This window comes from Leopardus geoffroyi, chromosome B1, assembly GCF_018350155.1.
Source record: "Leopardus geoffroyi isolate Oge1 chromosome B1, O.geoffroyi_Oge1_pat1.0, whole genome shotgun sequence".
Taxonomy (NCBI): domain Eukaryota; kingdom Metazoa; phylum Chordata; class Mammalia; order Carnivora; family Felidae; genus Leopardus; species Leopardus geoffroyi.
In genome coordinates this window covers 17,027,411-17,044,949 of record NC_059327.1, presented here as the reverse complement: position 1 = coordinate 17,044,949, position 17,539 = coordinate 17,027,411, and the positions used below count along the sequence as shown (strand labels likewise).

General features: G+C 45.0%; 1 protein-coding gene across 12 annotated transcripts in view; it reads left to right on the top strand.

Annotated features, from left to right (window-relative positions):
• FAT1 (FAT atypical cadherin 1) overlaps positions 1-16,472 on the top strand; it is a 135,750-nt gene extending 119,278 nt beyond the window's left edge. For 4 of the 12 annotated variants that reach the window (XM_045454094.1, XM_045454107.1, XM_045454100.1 and 1 more), the window contains 11 exons: positions 235-1,045; positions 1,174-1,305; positions 3,047-3,204; positions 3,829-4,291; positions 5,649-5,802; positions 5,986-6,096; positions 7,965-8,596; positions 9,406-9,543; positions 11,900-11,959; positions 14,209-14,244; positions 15,040-16,472. In XM_045454094.1, the coding sequence (XP_045310050.1) occupies positions 235-1,045; positions 1,174-1,305; positions 3,047-3,204; positions 3,829-4,291; positions 5,649-5,802; positions 5,986-6,096; positions 7,965-8,596; positions 9,406-9,543; positions 11,900-11,959; positions 14,209-14,244; positions 15,040-15,668 (3,324 nt within the window). In that variant the 3' untranslated portion in view covers positions 15,669-16,472. Of the gene's footprint in view, positions 1-234; positions 1,046-1,173; positions 1,306-3,046; positions 3,205-3,828; positions 4,292-5,648; positions 5,803-5,985; positions 6,097-7,964; positions 8,597-9,405; positions 9,544-10,048; positions 10,102-11,899; positions 11,960-14,208; positions 14,245-15,039 lie in introns of those variants that run through there. The other 8 variants (XR_006706393.1, XM_045454120.1, XM_045454136.1 and 5 more) reach the window with 8 other exon arrangements.
• Positions 16,473-17,539: the final 1,067 nt, after the last annotated feature.

Genomic DNA, 17,539 nt, shown 5'->3' with positions numbered 1-17,539 from the left:
CATATATCCACTTGGTTACTTTATCATAGATGTTAACGGAGCTCACCTCCCTTACGAATTCGTGAAAGGGCTGTAAAGAAGTATTTATTCTTGTCCTTCATAGGCTTCTTGTTTAGAAGTATTTCGTGGTAACTTTTTAAAACTTGCGTGAGGGAAGCCAAATTTTTATTAAGAAGTTAACGACGACCTATAGACCAAGGTGTTGTCGTGGTTTTGGTTTTAATTTCCTCATAGGTGGCCGATAACGGAAAGCCTCAGTTGTCATCTTTGACGTATATTGACATTCGGGTCATTGAGGAGAGTGTCTACCCGCCCGCAATCTTGCCACTAGAGATTTTCATTACTGCTTTTGGAGAGGAATACTCAGGCGGTGTCATCGGGAAGATTCACGCAACAGACCAGGACGTGTATGACACTTTAAGCTATAGTCTTGATCCGCAGATGGGCAGCCTCTTCTCTGTTTCCAGCACCGGGGGTAAGCTGATAGCACACAGAAAGCTAGATGTAGGGCAGTACCTTCTCAATGTCAGCGTAACCGACGGGAAATTCACGACGGTGGCGGACATCACGGTGCACATCAGACAGATAACCCAGGAGATGCTGAACCACACCGTCGCCGTCCGCTTCGCCAACCTCACTCCGGAAGAATTCGTTGGTGACTACTGGCGCAACTTCCAGCGAGCTTTGCGGAACATCCTGGGTGTGAGGAGGAGTGACGTCCAGATCGTTAGTTTGCAGCCCTCTGAACCCCATCCACATCTGGATGTCTTGCTTTTCGTAGAGAAATCAGGGAGTGCCCAGGTTTCAACCAAACTGCTTCTGCACAAGATCAATTCTTCTGTGACTGATCTCGAGGAAATCATGGGTGTTAGGATACTGGACGTGTTCCAGAAGCTCTGTGCAGGACTGGACTGCCCGTGGAAGTTCTGTGAGGAAAAGGTGACTGTGGATGAGAACGTTATGTCAACGCACAGCACGGCCAGACTGAGTTTCGTGACTCCCCGCCACCACAGGACAGCTGTGTGTCTCTGCCAAGGTAACGCACATAAGTCGGATCATTTCGCGTGCAGCCTTTGAAGGCTACACACGAATCGTTTTCTTGAATTTCTTGAAGTTCCTGTTAATGGGCTTTCCCCCCTCTCCTGTCTCTTCTTTTGGTGGTGTTTTTTACAGAGGGAAGATGCCCAGTTGTCCATCATGGATGTGAAGACAGTCCATGCCCTGAGGGATCTGAATGTATCGCTGATCCCAGAGAGGAGAAATACGCCTGTGTCTGCCCGGGTGGCAAGTTTGGTCAGTGCCCAGGTGAGAGTTCAGTGGTGAGGGGTGCTTCCGTTTGAAAAAGTCACTTCCAGTGTTCCTTGCCATTGTTTTTTGTTTTTTTTTTTTTTGTTTTGTTAGCTTTGGTAAATATTGTCAAGTGCGTTTATAATAACAAGTCAAGGGTATGGATGAGTAAGGAGGAGCAGTAGTAACTTCTTCCACAGAACTCACCCGAATTAACGGCGATGCTCTTTCTTTTTCATCCTCGTGCTCGTGTAAACACACAGTCCCATATGTGCACATTCATTGTGCTTTTTTTTTTTTTTCACATTCCCTTTAAGAATAAATAGTTACCATATCTCATAGAGTCTACTGCTTGCTTCTCCCCCTGTTTAATGTATGTTGTGGGCATCTTTCCAGGTCATTGCACGTAAACCTAATGCTTCTGAATGGCTCTACCATGATTTATTCAACATTTTCCTTATTCATAGAGCTTGAGGTTCTTAAGATGTTTCCTTGTGTTAAAAATGAATCCTTTTCTGCACTTAATCGTGGTGAGGCTTTGACTAATGTATACAAGTGTTGAATCATTCTGTGGCAGTTCTGAAACTAATGTAACATCGTATGTTAATTATACTTCAGTTTTTACAAAGCACTTGTATCCATACAGCCTTATTTATTGGTGCTTTCTTTTCTAAAACAAGGATGTACTATGTCAAAGACTAACTACATTTTCAATTTTTAAATATACCATTATGTTAGTTTCCCAGAGAGTTATACCAATTCCTTTCTTGCAGTCATGTGTGACCGTTTCACTCCCCATTTTCTTGGCAATGCAAGGTTTTCAATTAAAAAACAAATTCCTTCATCCAGTGGGCAAGAAATGATATCTAGTTAGTTTAGTGTGGATTTCTCCAGCCTTTTTGTGAATGTTTTGTTTTCTTTTTATTCCTGGTAGCATTTCCTCTCCGGGACTGTTCACAGTCTTTGCTAGTTTGTCCAGCTTCTCTGTCTGGTTTTTGTTTCAGCGTATAGATCACTCTGTGTGCTGTGAGCATGAACATTATCTCCAACCCACTGTCTGTCTATTACTGTCTATTGTTTACAGTATCTTTTGTCACTTTGAAATACAACTTTTGTCTGTTCTGTATAATTTTTACATAACCATTTCCATCGCTGGAGAGTGATATTATTTTCATTATTTTTGGAGACTGGGAATTAGATCTTGCTTGCAAAGTTTCCCCAAACCGTGTGAGGCTGTGTAAATACTTTCCTAAGTTGTCTTCTAATAATTTTATATTGAACGTTTTTATATTTATTTTTTTAAATACGTATTTTTTGAAGTTTATTTTGACAGAGTCCACGCGTGTGCGTGCATGCGTCGGGGAGGGGCAGAGAGAGAGGGAGAGAGAATCCCAAGCAGGCTCCACACTGTCTGTGTAGAGCCCAACGTGAGGCTTGAACTCATGAACCGTGAGATCATGACCTGAGCTGAAATCAAGAGTTGGACACTTAACCAAGCCACTCGTGAACATTTTTATATTTAGATCTCTTATTATTTTAGAACTCATTCCTCACTGATACAGTAGTCTAATTCTCTTCCAAAAAGAGACCCAGGGGTGCTGTGCTTTTTATTAAAGCAAATTGACATTTTCCATCAGATTGAACTTTATGATGTTGTAACCTTAAATAAAAACTTGGATCAGTGTTGGGGGGAAATCTCCCTTTTAAAGATACGCTTCAGCTTGGTTCTGATTTATGTTTTCCTCTTTGTGATTCACAGGGAGTTCATCTGTAACATTTACTGGAAACAGCTTTGTGAAATACCGTCTAATGGAAAACGAAAACAGATTGGAGATGAAACTGACCATGAGGCTCAGAACGTACTCTGCTCACGCAGTTGTGATGTACGCTCGCGGGACCGACTACAGCATCTTGGAGGTACGTTTTTGAACCTCACGTTATGGAAGACTTAAAAATACAAAATTCCCATTTTGTTTCTATGGTCCATTTTTGAAAAAACAATGAAGGGAAATGGTTTTATTCCACACTTAAATGGTCTCTTGATACTTCTAAGTTTTAGACTTTGTGGGCCAAAAAGCTCCTTTATTTGCTCTGCAGTAACATAGAGATTGACTTCTTTTTTTCGCAACCTTTTCAGGTCACATGACCATTAATGTTCAAACTCTAAGTGATACTACATCTTATTCATGTCGTAGAGAATTTGTAGAGAACATATGTAAATGCTTGAAGTGGTCATTATCCTCCACCCCCCCCTTTTTTTTTTTGATCTTACCTGATACTATTTTTGTTCAATTAACAGTTAGTTAATTGTTATTTCTGTGATGCTTTTTGGATGTGCGGTTTGAACTTGATATCCCTGTAACGTCCATTTTTACTTTCTGCCGTGAGCAGATGAGCCTGTGTTCTGTAGTACTTAAGTGCAAGGCCTCACTGACTTTCTACCTTCAAGAGCTCACCGTGCCTCTCCTTTAGATGTCTGATCAGAGTTCATAATTGCAGATTCTGTGGGAGTAATGTGAACGGCCATTGTTTTCATGACAGATTCATAATGGACGGCTACAGTACAAATTTGACTGTGGAAGCGGCCCTGGAATTGTCTCTGTTCAAAGCATTCAAGTCAACGATGGGCTGTGGCATGCAGTGTCTCTAGAAGTGAATGGAAACTACGCTCGGCTGGTTCTCGACCAAGTTCACACTGCATCAGGCACAGCCCCTGGGACTCTGAAAACCCTGAACCTGGATAACCACGTGTTTTTCGGTGGCCACATCCGCCAGCAAGGCACAAGGCACGGAAGAAGCCCCCAAGTGGGTAATGGCTTCAGGGGTTGTATGGACTCCATTTATTTGAATGGGCAGGAGCTCCCTTTAAACAACAAACCACGAAGCCACGCGCACATCGAAGAATGGGTGGACGTCTCTCCCGGGTGCTTGTTAACGGCTACCGAAGACTGTTCCAGCAACCCTTGCCAGAATGGAGGCGTTTGCCAGCCATCCCCTACTGGAGGTAGGCTTCGTGACGTGGTCCTTTTTAAAATGTTACACACGAATACACGCAGTTCCTCAAGTATTTGTGTTTCCCCCTTTTCATTCAAATGATAGGTCAGATACTGCAGTCAGTATTGGAATCGAGTGGTTGGTGCATGTGACACCAGACCGGGGGCGTGGGCGAGGATTCTTCCCTGCGGGTGAGGCCGCAGTGGGTGGTGTCTTACCTGCCGAGGTCCTGCAGACACGTGGCAGGTGTACCCAGAGGAAGTGTGTCCAGACACCCCTCGTTCCGCACCAGGAGCCACTGGTGAACTACGGCTAACTCTGCACTTTTTCTCCACCCACGCTGACATTGACCCAGCGGGACTCGGAATTGTACACTTTGTTCTTTCGAGTGCCCTTCTTTGATCTGATGGCTCAGCGCCCAGCGACTGCTAGTCGTGCTAGTTATAGATGGGGTGTGGTTTTCCAGAAGGCCTCGAACCCTCCTGAAGCGTCACCAGTCCTCTCCCGAAGCCCTGACGTGGAAGGGTGCGCCGAGACTTTTTTCACCTGGCCCCATTTGTTTCCTTTCCCAGTAGTAGAAATTATGACAGTCCTGGTGCCTGGGAAATAGAGCTTTGTGTAAGGGCTAGAGCAAATATCGAAATAACACTTGGGTGAGATTTCAGAAGCTTCGGTTTTTTTGTTATTTTCTTTGGAAAGCATCTGTGCACACTATATGCAAACAACGGGCCAGGTCAGCCCCACAGTAATACTCTGAATGAAAGTGTAGACTGTGCTCGTGTTACATGGCCACGTGAGGTCGGCCAGGAGACTCTCCTTGTTGCGTCACTCAGGCATGAGGCTGAGAGAAGCATGTTCTTGAAACGTGCTTCTGCAGTCCCTGTGGCAGCTAGACACTGGCTCTGTCGCATGTCACAGTCTTTATGTTCCTTTGGACAGATTTGATAATCCCCTTTCGTTAATGATAGCGTATAGTCTCACAGTGCCTTCACGTTTACTGTTCTCTCGTTGAGCCCTTAAAAGCTTGTGAGTTGTGAATTGAGGTCGATGTCCAGTAGTAAGTGTTGTCTACGTGGTCCCTCAAATAAAGGACTGTTGGTCCCTACTCTGTATGCTTGGCCCAACAACCTTACCTAAGCTATGATTCACTAAAGCCAACGACGAGTTCTCTCTTCCGTTCTTTGTGTTAGGGTTCTCCCAAAAGCGGAAGGGATAGCTTGTTGATCTAGACCACATTTTACCCAGAGGGAATAGGAATTTTACTAACTTTTATGGGTCTCCGAGTCTCCCCTTAGTAAAAACCAATGTACTGAGATACAGTTTTTGAGTTACTGATTGGACTTCTTTGTTCCCTTTTGCTCATTTAGGTTATTACTGTAAATGCAGTGCCTTGTACATAGGGACGTATTGTGAGCTGAGCATCAACCCGTGTTCCTCCAACCCATGCCTCTATGGTGGCACGTGCATTGTGGACAACGGAGACTTCGTTTGCCAATGCCGAGGATTGTACACTGGCCAGAGGTATGTGTGTTTTTCTTAACTTTCATAATTACAGTCTTAAAAAGTTTTTTAAATGGATGCTTGGTATATAGATGGATACTGGATACATACGTCTGACTAAATTTACGTGTTGTTTTCTCTGGCACTGTATTTATCTACAGTAGAAAGTGTTAAGTTTATGCGTATTTCCCCTTCCTTCTTCAGGTGCCAGCTTAGTCCATATTGCAAAGATGAGCCCTGTAAAAATGGTGGAACGTGTTTTGACAGCTTGGATGGTGCCGTCTGTCAGTGTGATTCGGGTTTTAGGGGAGAAAGGTAAGTGGCTTCTTCCAGAATTTGTATCTGCTCTTCTCTGTAGTGTCAAATCAAATAGCAGATGCAACAGAAGTTGATTAATCTGGACTCTGTTGCTTCGCATTGTCATAATCCTCATATAGCTCCTTGAGGAATTGATCTCTTCACTCTTTAAAAACAGTGAGCCGGTGATAACGTAATGCTTGGCAATACTTGTGGACGTCAAAGATATTTATAAGCAGAACATACGGGTTCTTGGAGGCAGTACATGTTTGCGGGAAGAGTGACGATTTTTTTAAGGTGGATACACGTGACGTTGTTACCGGTCTTGAGTGGGATGACAATGACCTCTTCTCATAATCTGTTATAGCTAACATTTAGATAGCATCTAGACCCCCCTTTCAACTCTCATTATCTTTTGTAATCCTTACCATAATGCTAAGAGGTGATGATTATTTCCGAGAGGAGGAAAATGAGGCACAGAGCTGCCTGTTAGACACCGCGAAAGAGGCAGGTTGGTGATGGGGCGCCTGGGTGGCTCAGTCGGTTGAGTATCCGACTTCGGCTCAGGTCATGATCTCATGGTTTGTGAGTTCGAGCCTCGCATCGGGGTCTGTGCTGCCAGCTCAGAGCCTGCTTCAGGTTCTGTCTCCCTGTCTCTCTGCGTCTCCCTCAAAAGTAAACATTTAAAAAAAAAATTTCAAAAGTTACTTGGTGAGGGGCAACTGGCAGTCAGTGCTGAGCATCTGCCTGTCCAGGGTCATGGGATGGAGCCCCATGCTGACAGCGCTCGGAGCACTTAGGATTTTCTATCTGTCCCTCCCTGACTCGCATGTGCACGCTCTCTCAAAACAAAACCGTTCATGTTATTTCTAAGTGCCTGATGCTTCACTGAAGTGTTCACTGTCAATCTTGTTGGAAGGCTTTTAAGTGTGAGCTGCTTGTAGGTATTTGCATATGCTTTTGCTCAAGTGGTGATTAGAGCCCTGAATTTGGCCATCAGTCACATGGTCTTAGTTCCTAAGTTGTTGACTTCAGTAAGTCCAGTGGATCAGTCCGTGACATATTTGAGAAAAATGTCTCAAACTTTCAATGGCAGGTGAGTGTGGGGCCAGGGCAGTAGCTACCTTTTATTAAAGGAGGGAAGGATTGATAAGTGTCAGGTGCATCCTCCCAGGGCCCCCATTTGGAAAGGCAGAGGGGACACAGTGGCATGTGAAGTGTTAGGTCAGGTGACGGGCTTTGGGAGGTTTTCCACAAGAGAAACATTTTTAGTTTGTTTTTTTCTTAAATTTGATAGAGACAGAGCACAAGTGGGGCAGGAGCAGAGAGAGGGAGAGAATCCCAAGCAGGCTGTGTGCTGTGAGTGCAGAGCCTGATACGGGGCTCGAGCTCATGAACCATGAGATCGTGAACCAAAACCAAGAGCCCCTGATGCTTAATCACCTGAGCCACCCAGGTGCCCCAGCTGTTTGCTAACCTTTCACATGTCTTAGGAAACAGTTATCTTTCCAAGCAGGAACATCTCCTTCGAAATTGAGGCTCGCATATTAGAACAGTTTCCAGCATACCATTTATCAAAATGCACTTTCTTAAAGAATCTGCAGCAAACTGGTGCACTCAGCTCAGTCTGTGAGTTTGCTTTAGTCAGCTGTGGAATCCTAGAAGAGTAGCGTTTGAATACGGCTTGACATGATGTTTATCTCCCACAGGTACCGCATATAGGATCACATGATCAGTTACCCCGAAGGGTTTTTGTTGGGATCACTGTTGTCAGCTGTGTGTTTTTGGGAGTTACAGATTTTGCTCTGTTTGGGTGCCGTCCTTCCGTGGGAGTTGCAGGCCAGGCGTCTTCTGACTTCCGTTGCTCGTGTCTGTCGTCTTTGCAGGTGCCAGAGTGACATTGACGAATGCGCTGCCAGCCCCTGCCGCAACGGAGCCCTCTGCGAGAACACGCACGGCTCCTACCACTGTAACTGCAGCCACGACTATAGGGGGAAGCACTGTGAGGACGCTGCCCCCAATCAGTACGTGTCCACGCCGTGGAATATCGGACTGGCTGAAGGCATAGGAATTTTCGTCTTTGTAACCGGGATATTCTCACTGGCGGTGGTGTTCGTCCTCTGCCGCAAGATGATCAGTCGGAAGAAGAAGCACCAGGCCGAACCTGAAGACAAGCACTTGGGACCAACCACAGCTTTCTTGCAGAGACCATATTTCGATTCAAAGCTAAATAAGAACATTTACTCCGACATCCCACCCCAGGTGCCCGTCCGTCCTATATCCTACACTCCAAGCATTCCAAGTGACTCCAGGAACAACCTTGACCGCAATTCCTTTGAGGGATCTGCTATCCCGGAGCATCCCGAATTCAGCACCTTTAACCCCGAGTCTGTGCACGGACACCGGAAGGCAGTGGCCGTCTGCAGCGTGGCCCCGAACTTGCCTCCCCCACCGCCTTCCAACTCCCCTTCTGACAGCGACTCCATACAAAAGCCTAGCTGGGACTTCGACTATGATAGTAAGAACGGCTTTTTCCATCTGAGTAAAAACAGTGACCTTGTAAATGCTGCCAGAGATTCTGGTGGCTCCATTCACAATGTGTGGAGCCTCTGGCAGTGACAGATAGGCTCAGCCTCTGAAGACCTTTAGTAGGATTTGAAAAACCTGCCGGGGCTGAGCGCTGTGGCTGTGATGTTACGTTAATCAAGGAATTGAGTCTAGTCCTGTTCGTATTAATATTCAGAAGAGAGCATTCCATTATTGTAATGGATATAGGTTCTCAAGTATGATTCTGAGGGCTTTTTATGACAAATTAGGAAGGGCATTTGCATGGTAGGATTTTTTTAAATATGGTCAAAAGTGGTGGCCTGACTTGTCTTTTGATGCTTTAAAAATGCTATATACCTCTTTAAAGGGTTTGTGTGTGTGTGTTTTGAGAGGGCACAAATCAGCAAGGGGCAGAGAGAACAGCGGGGCTTGTGCTCACCTGATGTGGGGCTGGGACTCACGAACCGTGAGCTCGTGATCTGAACAGAAGTCAGATGCTGAACCCGCTGTCCACCCAGGCGCCCCTAAAAGGAAGTTCCAATGCCCGTGTCGACTAATGGTCTCCACAGGCGGGTTCATTGGGAATTTCCGTTCTGTGAATCTGCAAGGATACTTGCAGGGGTTCTGTTTTTCAGGTGCTTCTCCTTTTTCCAGTCGTTCCCATATGAAGTCCGTGTCGGGCGGGCTTCTGGCGTCACCTGCTTGGAGCGAGCATTCAGCAGTGACCGCGCCGGAGGCCTTGCCCTCACGGAGCTCACTGTTGTCCTCTCTTGCTTTCAGCTAAGGTAGTGGATCTCGATCCCTGTCTCTCCAAGAAACCTCTGGAGGAGAAGCCTTCGCTTCCGTACAGTGCCCGGGAGAGCCTGTCGGAGGTGCAGTCGCTCAGCAGCTTCCAGTCGGAGTCGTGTGACGACAACGGTGAGTAAGTCGTTCGGAAACGCCGTGGCTGGCAGCGCGGGCTGGTACGTGCAACCTCGTAGGTGCACCGGGTGCCCCTGTAGAGTCCCCGACTGTGGCCAGGTTCCACTCGGGACCACTGGTGACCTGGACCTCGCACGGCTTGCATGAACGCCTGCAGGGGACCGTAGTTAAAACCTCCTTCACGGGCGGACAGGAGCCGCTTGTCAGAAATGGGGAGGAACACCTGCCTCACTGAAAGATCTTTCCTGATTGGCTCGCTTCATATCGGCCTTTTTTCCACGACAGTAAATGTTTTTAGAGGTTTTGTGGGCTGAAAAAAAAAAAAAAAAAAAAAAAACAAAGCATGCTCGTAGCAACTTAATCGTGAGCGCGGCCCCCGCACCCTTCACGCTCGCACCCCCGGGAGGAGCCCGATGGGGTGGTTGGAAACGTTGTGTTCCAGCAGCACCTTTGGGATTACAAGGTTCTATTCATCTCTTCCCCCGACTCCCCTGCGGCCCAGCTCCCGCTTGGATCAGAGCGCACTGACTGAGAGCACAGTTTAAGAGATTGCTAGTAAGTTTGATTCTATTTCTGATGAAGAAAGTTTGACAGCGGGATCTGCGGATTTCCCTAGGTGAATTGTGTTACCAGCTTCACCACGGTAACACTTGCCAGTAGAGAAAATTGCCAGTATTCAGTAACAAAATCGTTGTTAGTGGAAATTTTTGAATCTCAGAATGAGGACATTTGACTAATTTTTTTCCTGCGTAAAAACGGGATGTGTTTAAACATTTCAAATACAGGTGGAAAGAAATGACCCCACTGATTATTCTTTGATTGTTTCTAAACCCAGAGTAATAGGGTTCATAACATGTTGTGGAGTCCTTTTCCAGACTAAAGATGGCCATAAGCATCCTCCATTCATTTCTGACTTCTAGCGTGTTCTGTGTGATATCAGGTACAGGGTCTGTTCCTCAGCGACAGAGTGTATGAACCTAGCTTTGCTTATCAAACCAACGACAACAGGATAGAATTCTTTCCATCATTAGGCTTAATCTTTAAAACATTAGTGTTGCCAGTTTATGTAGATTATGTTGTTCATAAATACATTTCAGAGTTTTGTCATATTTTGCTCATCCCCTTCCTTGCTTTTAATACCTCCTGAATACTTTTAATAAAGTATGGTCACATTAGCTATGAGTTAATTGCCAGAAAACAGTGTGAGAGCCAGGAGTGTTTGTATTTTAATCCTTAACATAATTGTAGTCATTATCAGTCATAAAGACCGTATTAAGAATCTCTGCTTAAATTCTAAGGCTCTTCTAACACATTCCCACAAATATGGTGGCTTAAAACAAGATAAATGTATTCTCTTATCGTTCCACAGTGTAGAAATCCAACACAGGTCAGTAGGCTAACGTCAGGGTGCCTTTACTGGGGGCTCGAGAGGACAGTCTGTTTCCTCACCTTTTCTAGCTCCTAGAGGCCACGTTCTTCTCCCTGGCCGTGCTTCTGTAGTCCTAGCTCCCTCAAACTGCAGCCGGGAGAGTTTCTGCCCTTTTAAGGACCTTTGTGAAGAATACAGTGGGCTCATATAGGCCGTTCGGGAAAATCTTCCCAAGGTCTTTAATCACACCAGCAAAGTCAGGGACGGTAACTCATTCACAGGCTCGTGGGATTAGATGGGGACATCTTGGAGGGCCGTCATTGTGTCTACCACACACACACACACACGTTTATCTTGGCATCCACGCTTTCACACAATCTGATCCACAAACGAAAAGGGAATTTACCTAGGAAACAGCCAAGCAGACAGTTTGCATTTCTTTGCTAGTGTGTTAGCTCCTCAGCTGTTAGCCTGTCTGCAAAAAGAGATAAGTAATTTGGAGTGGGCGTACACAGAACAGAGTTAAAGCCAGTTTTGTGCTTATATTACACATTTTGTTGTATTACGTAATGCTAAATTTTTCTGGGAATGTATGAATTCATTAAAAAAAACCCAGAAAATTGGCTTAGCAAGTATTTTACTATTTAAATCTGAACGCTTTTGCCCTGAGATGTTCACATAAGGATTGTTTTGTCAATGACTAGATCCCTAAGTCAGAAAACGTAGAGCAACCAAATTGCTTCAATTCTGGTATAATGTGGTTACCTTATTTGATGAATAATACGTAGCCTGATTAGAAAAATGTCTAAGATCTATCACAGCAAGAGCATAGGAGTCATGCATAATTATGTGTTCTGTTAAAGTATTCACTTTGTGTTTTTACATTAGGAGGTAGAAATTGTGTAATATCAAGGAATCCTATTTAATGCATTGTTTTCTAACTGAAGGTTTTCCTAATTCACTCCTTTTGTACCTTTTTACAAGCTTCCATAGTGACTGTCATACACCTTGTCAACGCTGTAGTTGACACGGTGAATGAAGAAGGTATAGTCACAGTGTGTGTGTTGTGTTTGTGTGTATAGCGACCGCTACTAGACTAGTGTGCTTTTGCTCATTGTGGGGTCTTAAAAACCACTCGTGGTTTTGAGGGGGTTGGGTACGTGTGTGCAGGTGTGTGTATATGCCCATAAATACTCTTACGTATGTTATGTCTTTGTGACTTTTGGCCCCTCGTGGTGAATCCATATAGATATCAGAAGTGACCCCTAAATCTTGACAACTTGAATTTTTCTAGATCCTTTTCACAGGAATACCACTAAGACACAGCTTATATAATTACCTAAAACTGACTCTTCACGTCTGAATTTTCCATGGCAGAAAATAATTATTTGCATTATATGGTTTAGTGAAAGTTCACCTGAAGCTTTATCTCTCTGTTCAAAAGAAAGGGCATTGATCACCACCTAAAATTACTTAAAGTCTGCCCTTTATTAGTGCACTGAAGTCTGAGTCATCCCATGTAACCTGCACAAGCTAGTAGTTTTTAAACTGCAGATCAGAGCATCTAGAGGTGATGATCACCCAGAGGGCTGGTTTAAAAGCCTCATCGTTGGGCCCTGAGAATTCTCCTTTCTAACACATTCTCCATTCATTCTGATGTTACTGGTCTAAGGATCCTACTCTGAGAACTGCAGCAATAGACGATCCAGAGCGCATGAAGCACAGGGGAGTCTTCCTTGCCTGGAGATGTTTTCGGGACTGAGCTGAGAAGGATAGTTTTGTGCCAGACGTGATGGGGCAGGCCGGATGGGGGGTTTGGGTGGTATCCATGAATCATACACCTTCCTGACAACAGGTGCTGTGTCTTTACCTGGGGAAGCAGAGAGTAGTGACGGAGTTTTAAAAACCAGAACCTAAACCAGTTCTTTCGTTGGATCTCCTCCATTGAAAAATGTACCTTGGCATATCTAAGAAATGGTATTTGAAGTTGCATGCTAGCTTCAATGTCAAGAATTGAGTGCCGGTGGAGTAAACACGTTGTCGGTCTTCTCTTTGAAAAGAAATTGCTACATTTTTAGGAGACTTAAAAAAAAATTCTGTAGGTACGCATTGCCTAAAATACGAGCTGATTCGTTTTTTAGTTCATTTCAGCTTTTGATTTAAATTCCTAGAAGAGAGCCATCAGTCACATCCTCTTTGTTCCAAATGATGAAATGGGTTTTCAGGAACAGTGTAGAAGGCATAGGGAAGCATTGGTTTTGTTTAGAACAGCACCGAAGTGGCCCTGTTTCTACCGTGATTACTACTTTTCAATAATGAGAATCCTGCCAATAGTTAAGAGTTAGGGCTTGGGGCGCCTGGGTGGCGCAGTCGGTTAAGCGTCCGACTTCAGCCAGGTCACGATCTCGCGGTCTGTGAGTTCGAGCCCCGCGTCGGGCTCTGGGCTGATGGCTCAGAGCCTGGAGCCTGTTTCCGATTCTGTGTCTCCCTCTCTCTCTGCTCCTCCCCCATTCATGCTCTGTCTCTCTCTGTCCCCCAAAAAAATAAACGTTGAAAAAAAAAAAAAAAAAAGAGTTAGGGCTTGACCTACATTCTCGGATCTAATCCTCATAGTGAAGGGATTTCCACTCCCCTTTCAAAGATAAAAACCTGAAGCTTAGCCAGGGTAAGCACCCTGCCCAGGGCCACGTGGCCGTGACGGGGGTGGGGACTGTGCAGCCGGAGGCCTCCCGGGAGAGGTGAACAATGTCAGTGTGTAAGTCCCACTCGGAACAGGCACGATTTGAAGGGAGTTTCTTCTAGTGATTCACGGGCACCTGGGTTTGTGAATTCGTCTGGAGGTTATGTACACGTGAGGGCTGGCAAAGTGTCTCTTCTGTAGTGTTAGATGTGTTTGGATTGGGTCACGGGATCCCTCAGTATCATGAAGGTGTCGTTGAAGCTCCTTATCGAGTTACACTCGGTGAGAGCCTATAGACTTGACCTCTTCCTGACCAAATCGTGTGCCTTCAGGTTCAGATGGCCAGAAAAAATGGAAAAGGAGGTAAACTCGTGTTTGAATTTCCTGGCAGAGTTCATCAGTGTCTTCCTGCCCTGCCCCATTTCATTTGTGCTACGTGCATTTCTCGAGCATTTGGAATTCTCCTAGAGGATGGCTTAAAGGCACGATACATGGCTGACTGGGCCTTGATGAACAGTTTGTATTGTATTGTGTACTTACCTTTATTGCCTTTCAGCCGGCTTTCTGTTTTAATTACGAATGTTTTCTTTTCTCTCTACTCTGCCACCAAAAGAGTCTTTGGCTGCTCCTGACCTCAGCAAATCAAGAGGTGACTGATGCATGCCAGTTGTTCATTGGTACTCACTCAACAAAACTGGTCAAGAGCTGACCCCAGGGCCCGCCTTGCTTCACTTGTCTGCTCCGCGGGTGCCGCCCTTACTAAGTACAGGGCTGTTTGTGCGCTTCATTGAAACGTGTACTGCCTTGCCTGCCTGGCAGAGTTCAGTAATCCTCGGGGAGGGGGGCATCCCCCAGTGGGGAGGTTTCTGAAAAGAATAATTAACCTTTTAAAGTGATCCTTAGGCCTTGTGAAAGTAACAAAACTGATTGTTGTAATCTATCAAAGATTGGGTTCTGTGTTTCAGCGCTTGATTGCATTTTGCTTGATTTGAAGGCATGCTTTGGTACCTAGATGAACGTAATTCATCGTTTATATGATTGTAGAGGAAATTTGTGTTTTAAATTTTACCACGTTTAAAATTACCTTGGCTCTTCGAGTGTTTTTTGAAGGCCTAAACTTACTTACCGGTGTCCTGAGCCTGAACTAATAGAGCAGTGGGTTCTCTGTGACCAGGAAAGTGGAAGGGCTGACTGGAATCGCGTGTGCAAGAGTGCACGTAACCTAGACGCTAGCACACCGCTTCTCTTGAGCCTCGTGTCGCTTCCTCGAACGTTAGGTACTTACAGGAAGCTCTGAGGCCCCATTTTGAAGCAGAGCTTTGGGTCACTGGGTAGCAGGGAGGCCCTCAAAGCAAAGATACTGCCTTTGCACGTTGAAAAAGAGCTCAGTGTAACAGACGCTGGGGGAGAAAAGACACTGAAACCTGTTTTCTTGTCTACCAAGGGTATCACTGGGATACGTCGGATTGGATGCCGAGTGTTCCTCTGCCGGATATACAAGAATTCCCCAATTATGAGGTTATCGATGAGCAGACCCCCCTGTACTCGGCCGATCCGAATGCCATCGATACGGACTATTACCCTGGAGGTTACGACATTGAGAGTGACTTTCCACCTCCCCCGGAAGACTTCCCTGTGCCAGACGAACTGCCCCCCTTACCTCCGGAGTTCAGCGATCAGTTCGAATCCATACACCCTCCGAGAGACATGCCCGCTGCTGGTAGTCTGGGTTCTTCATCGAGAAGCCGGCAGAGGTTCCACTTGAATCAGTATCTGCCCCACTTCTACCCCGTCGATCTGTCTGAACCTCAAAAGACAGGCACTGGTGACAACGGTCCGTGTAGAGAACCCTATGCCCCCTGCCCTCCAGGGTATCCAAGAAACTTTGAAGCCCCCACCGTAGAGAACATGCCCCTGTCTGTGTACCCCTCCACGGCTTCCTGCTCTGATGTGTCGGCGTGCTGTGAAGTGGAGTCTGAGGTCATGATGAGTGACTATGAGAGCGGAGACGACGGCCACTTCGAAGAGGTGACAGTGCCTCCGCTGGATGCGCAGCAACACACGCAGGTCTGACGCCCCGACTCCCCCCAAAGTGCCTGGACTTGAACGAGCCCGAGATCGTTCCGTAAACGATCTTCTGCCTCGTTCTCTGCAGAAGTGCTTAAGCGCTTTTTTTTTTTGGCGAGCTGGGGTGGGCATGGCCGCACGGAGTCACGCACCGCCTGGCGTGGTGGCCATTCCCAGCGTCCCAACCTACTGTAATTGGGTGACAGGTCCATTTCTGAACATCTTTTTTGCATTTTACATCCGTCTGTTAAAAATAATGAAACGAAAATCAGTCCTTTCATCTTGTTAGCATGATTCATGTATTTAAGAGATTTGATTATTTTAATTTCCCTTTTTTTTTGTAAATGTTTTGTACAGATTTGATTTTTCATAGTTTTAACTAGATTTTCAAGACCTTTTGTGCATTTGTTTTTGACCGAATTTTGGTGGTGTTAGTGTCATTACCTAGCACCCTGATTTTTCAGTATAACCAGGGTTTCATTATATGTCCTTTTCCATTGAGGTATGACATTTCATGAAGACATTTCAATATAGTCCTTCGTTTCTAGCTGTACATAGGATGAGGAAAGATTGTATACATGAACATGTCTTAAATGGGTGACTGTATTTTAGAACTATAAACATTTTTCATTATTGGAAAGTGTAATGGGGACCTTCCGCATACCTGTTTAGAACCAAAACCATCATGACACAGTTTTTATGGTGTCTGTATATTTGTGATGCGATGGTCTTGTAAAGGTTTTTACTGAAAACTACCATTAGCCAGTCTTTCTTACTGACAATAAATTATTAATAAAATATTTGAGCTTTCCTGCCTGTTTTTCCTCTGTATTTATGCTTTTGCTTGGGAGTCAGTTAACGAACTGACAGGGACGGATGGATGAAAAGACAAAACCACGTTGGCTTTTGGTGGCCCTGACTGTGGAAGGTTCCACCCTGCCCAACCAGGCTGTACCTACAGATGTAGCCGCTAGGTGGCAGTACATGGCTACTTGAGTCCGCTCAGAAATCCAGGTAGAACTATAAAACCACACCCTTTTTACGTATTTGCCAACTACAAGAAAGATTTCCTTTATGCATTTCATTCACTAGGTAATGGTTATAATTTAAATGCTTCTATGGTCTTCACCTAGGACATCTATCAGAAACAGCGACGTCCATCCATCCAGCAAATTCTGTGTGCCAACCACTGTGATATGAACGGCAAAGAATCAAGCTTTCTTAGAACTTTAGAAAGATACTTTTTCCCTTTAAGTAAATGCCTCATTTTATCAAATGATACATATATATGTACATGTATAAACAAAAGAGCTAAAATAGGTATAATTGAACAAACAGCAAACTCAAACCCTCTGCTGTAACCACTTACAATCCCAAGCTGTTTTTCTCATTTTCCTGTTCATGTGTTTGTTAGGGTCTGTATATTGCTCCGAGAGTCACTAGTATTTTTTAGGAATCGCTTATTGATTGTGATGTTTGCGAAAGGCCATGTAACCTAAACAACCGCCACTGAGTTAACACCATAATTTTTGGATTAATCCACGAACACGCTTTTCATTGTTTTGGCGATGTCAATATTCACTGCTGAGCCAAGCGGGCTAGGAGGTTCATTTCCATTTACTTTGCTACTTTTTCTGAAACAGTTGCCTTCATTTTTCTTTCACTTTGTAAAATTTGTGACTATTTCATGAATTTACCCAAAACACATTTTTTTTGGTCACCTACCATAGGTTATTCTACATGAAAAGACAAAAATTCCCTACCTTGTCTTTTCCCTGTCATGGCACATGCAGAAGCTGGTCCCACTTTTAGGGTATAGACGGCATGAGGAAGGAGGCTGCTTGAACCCAGAGGGGCCGCCGCCTGAGGTGATGCCC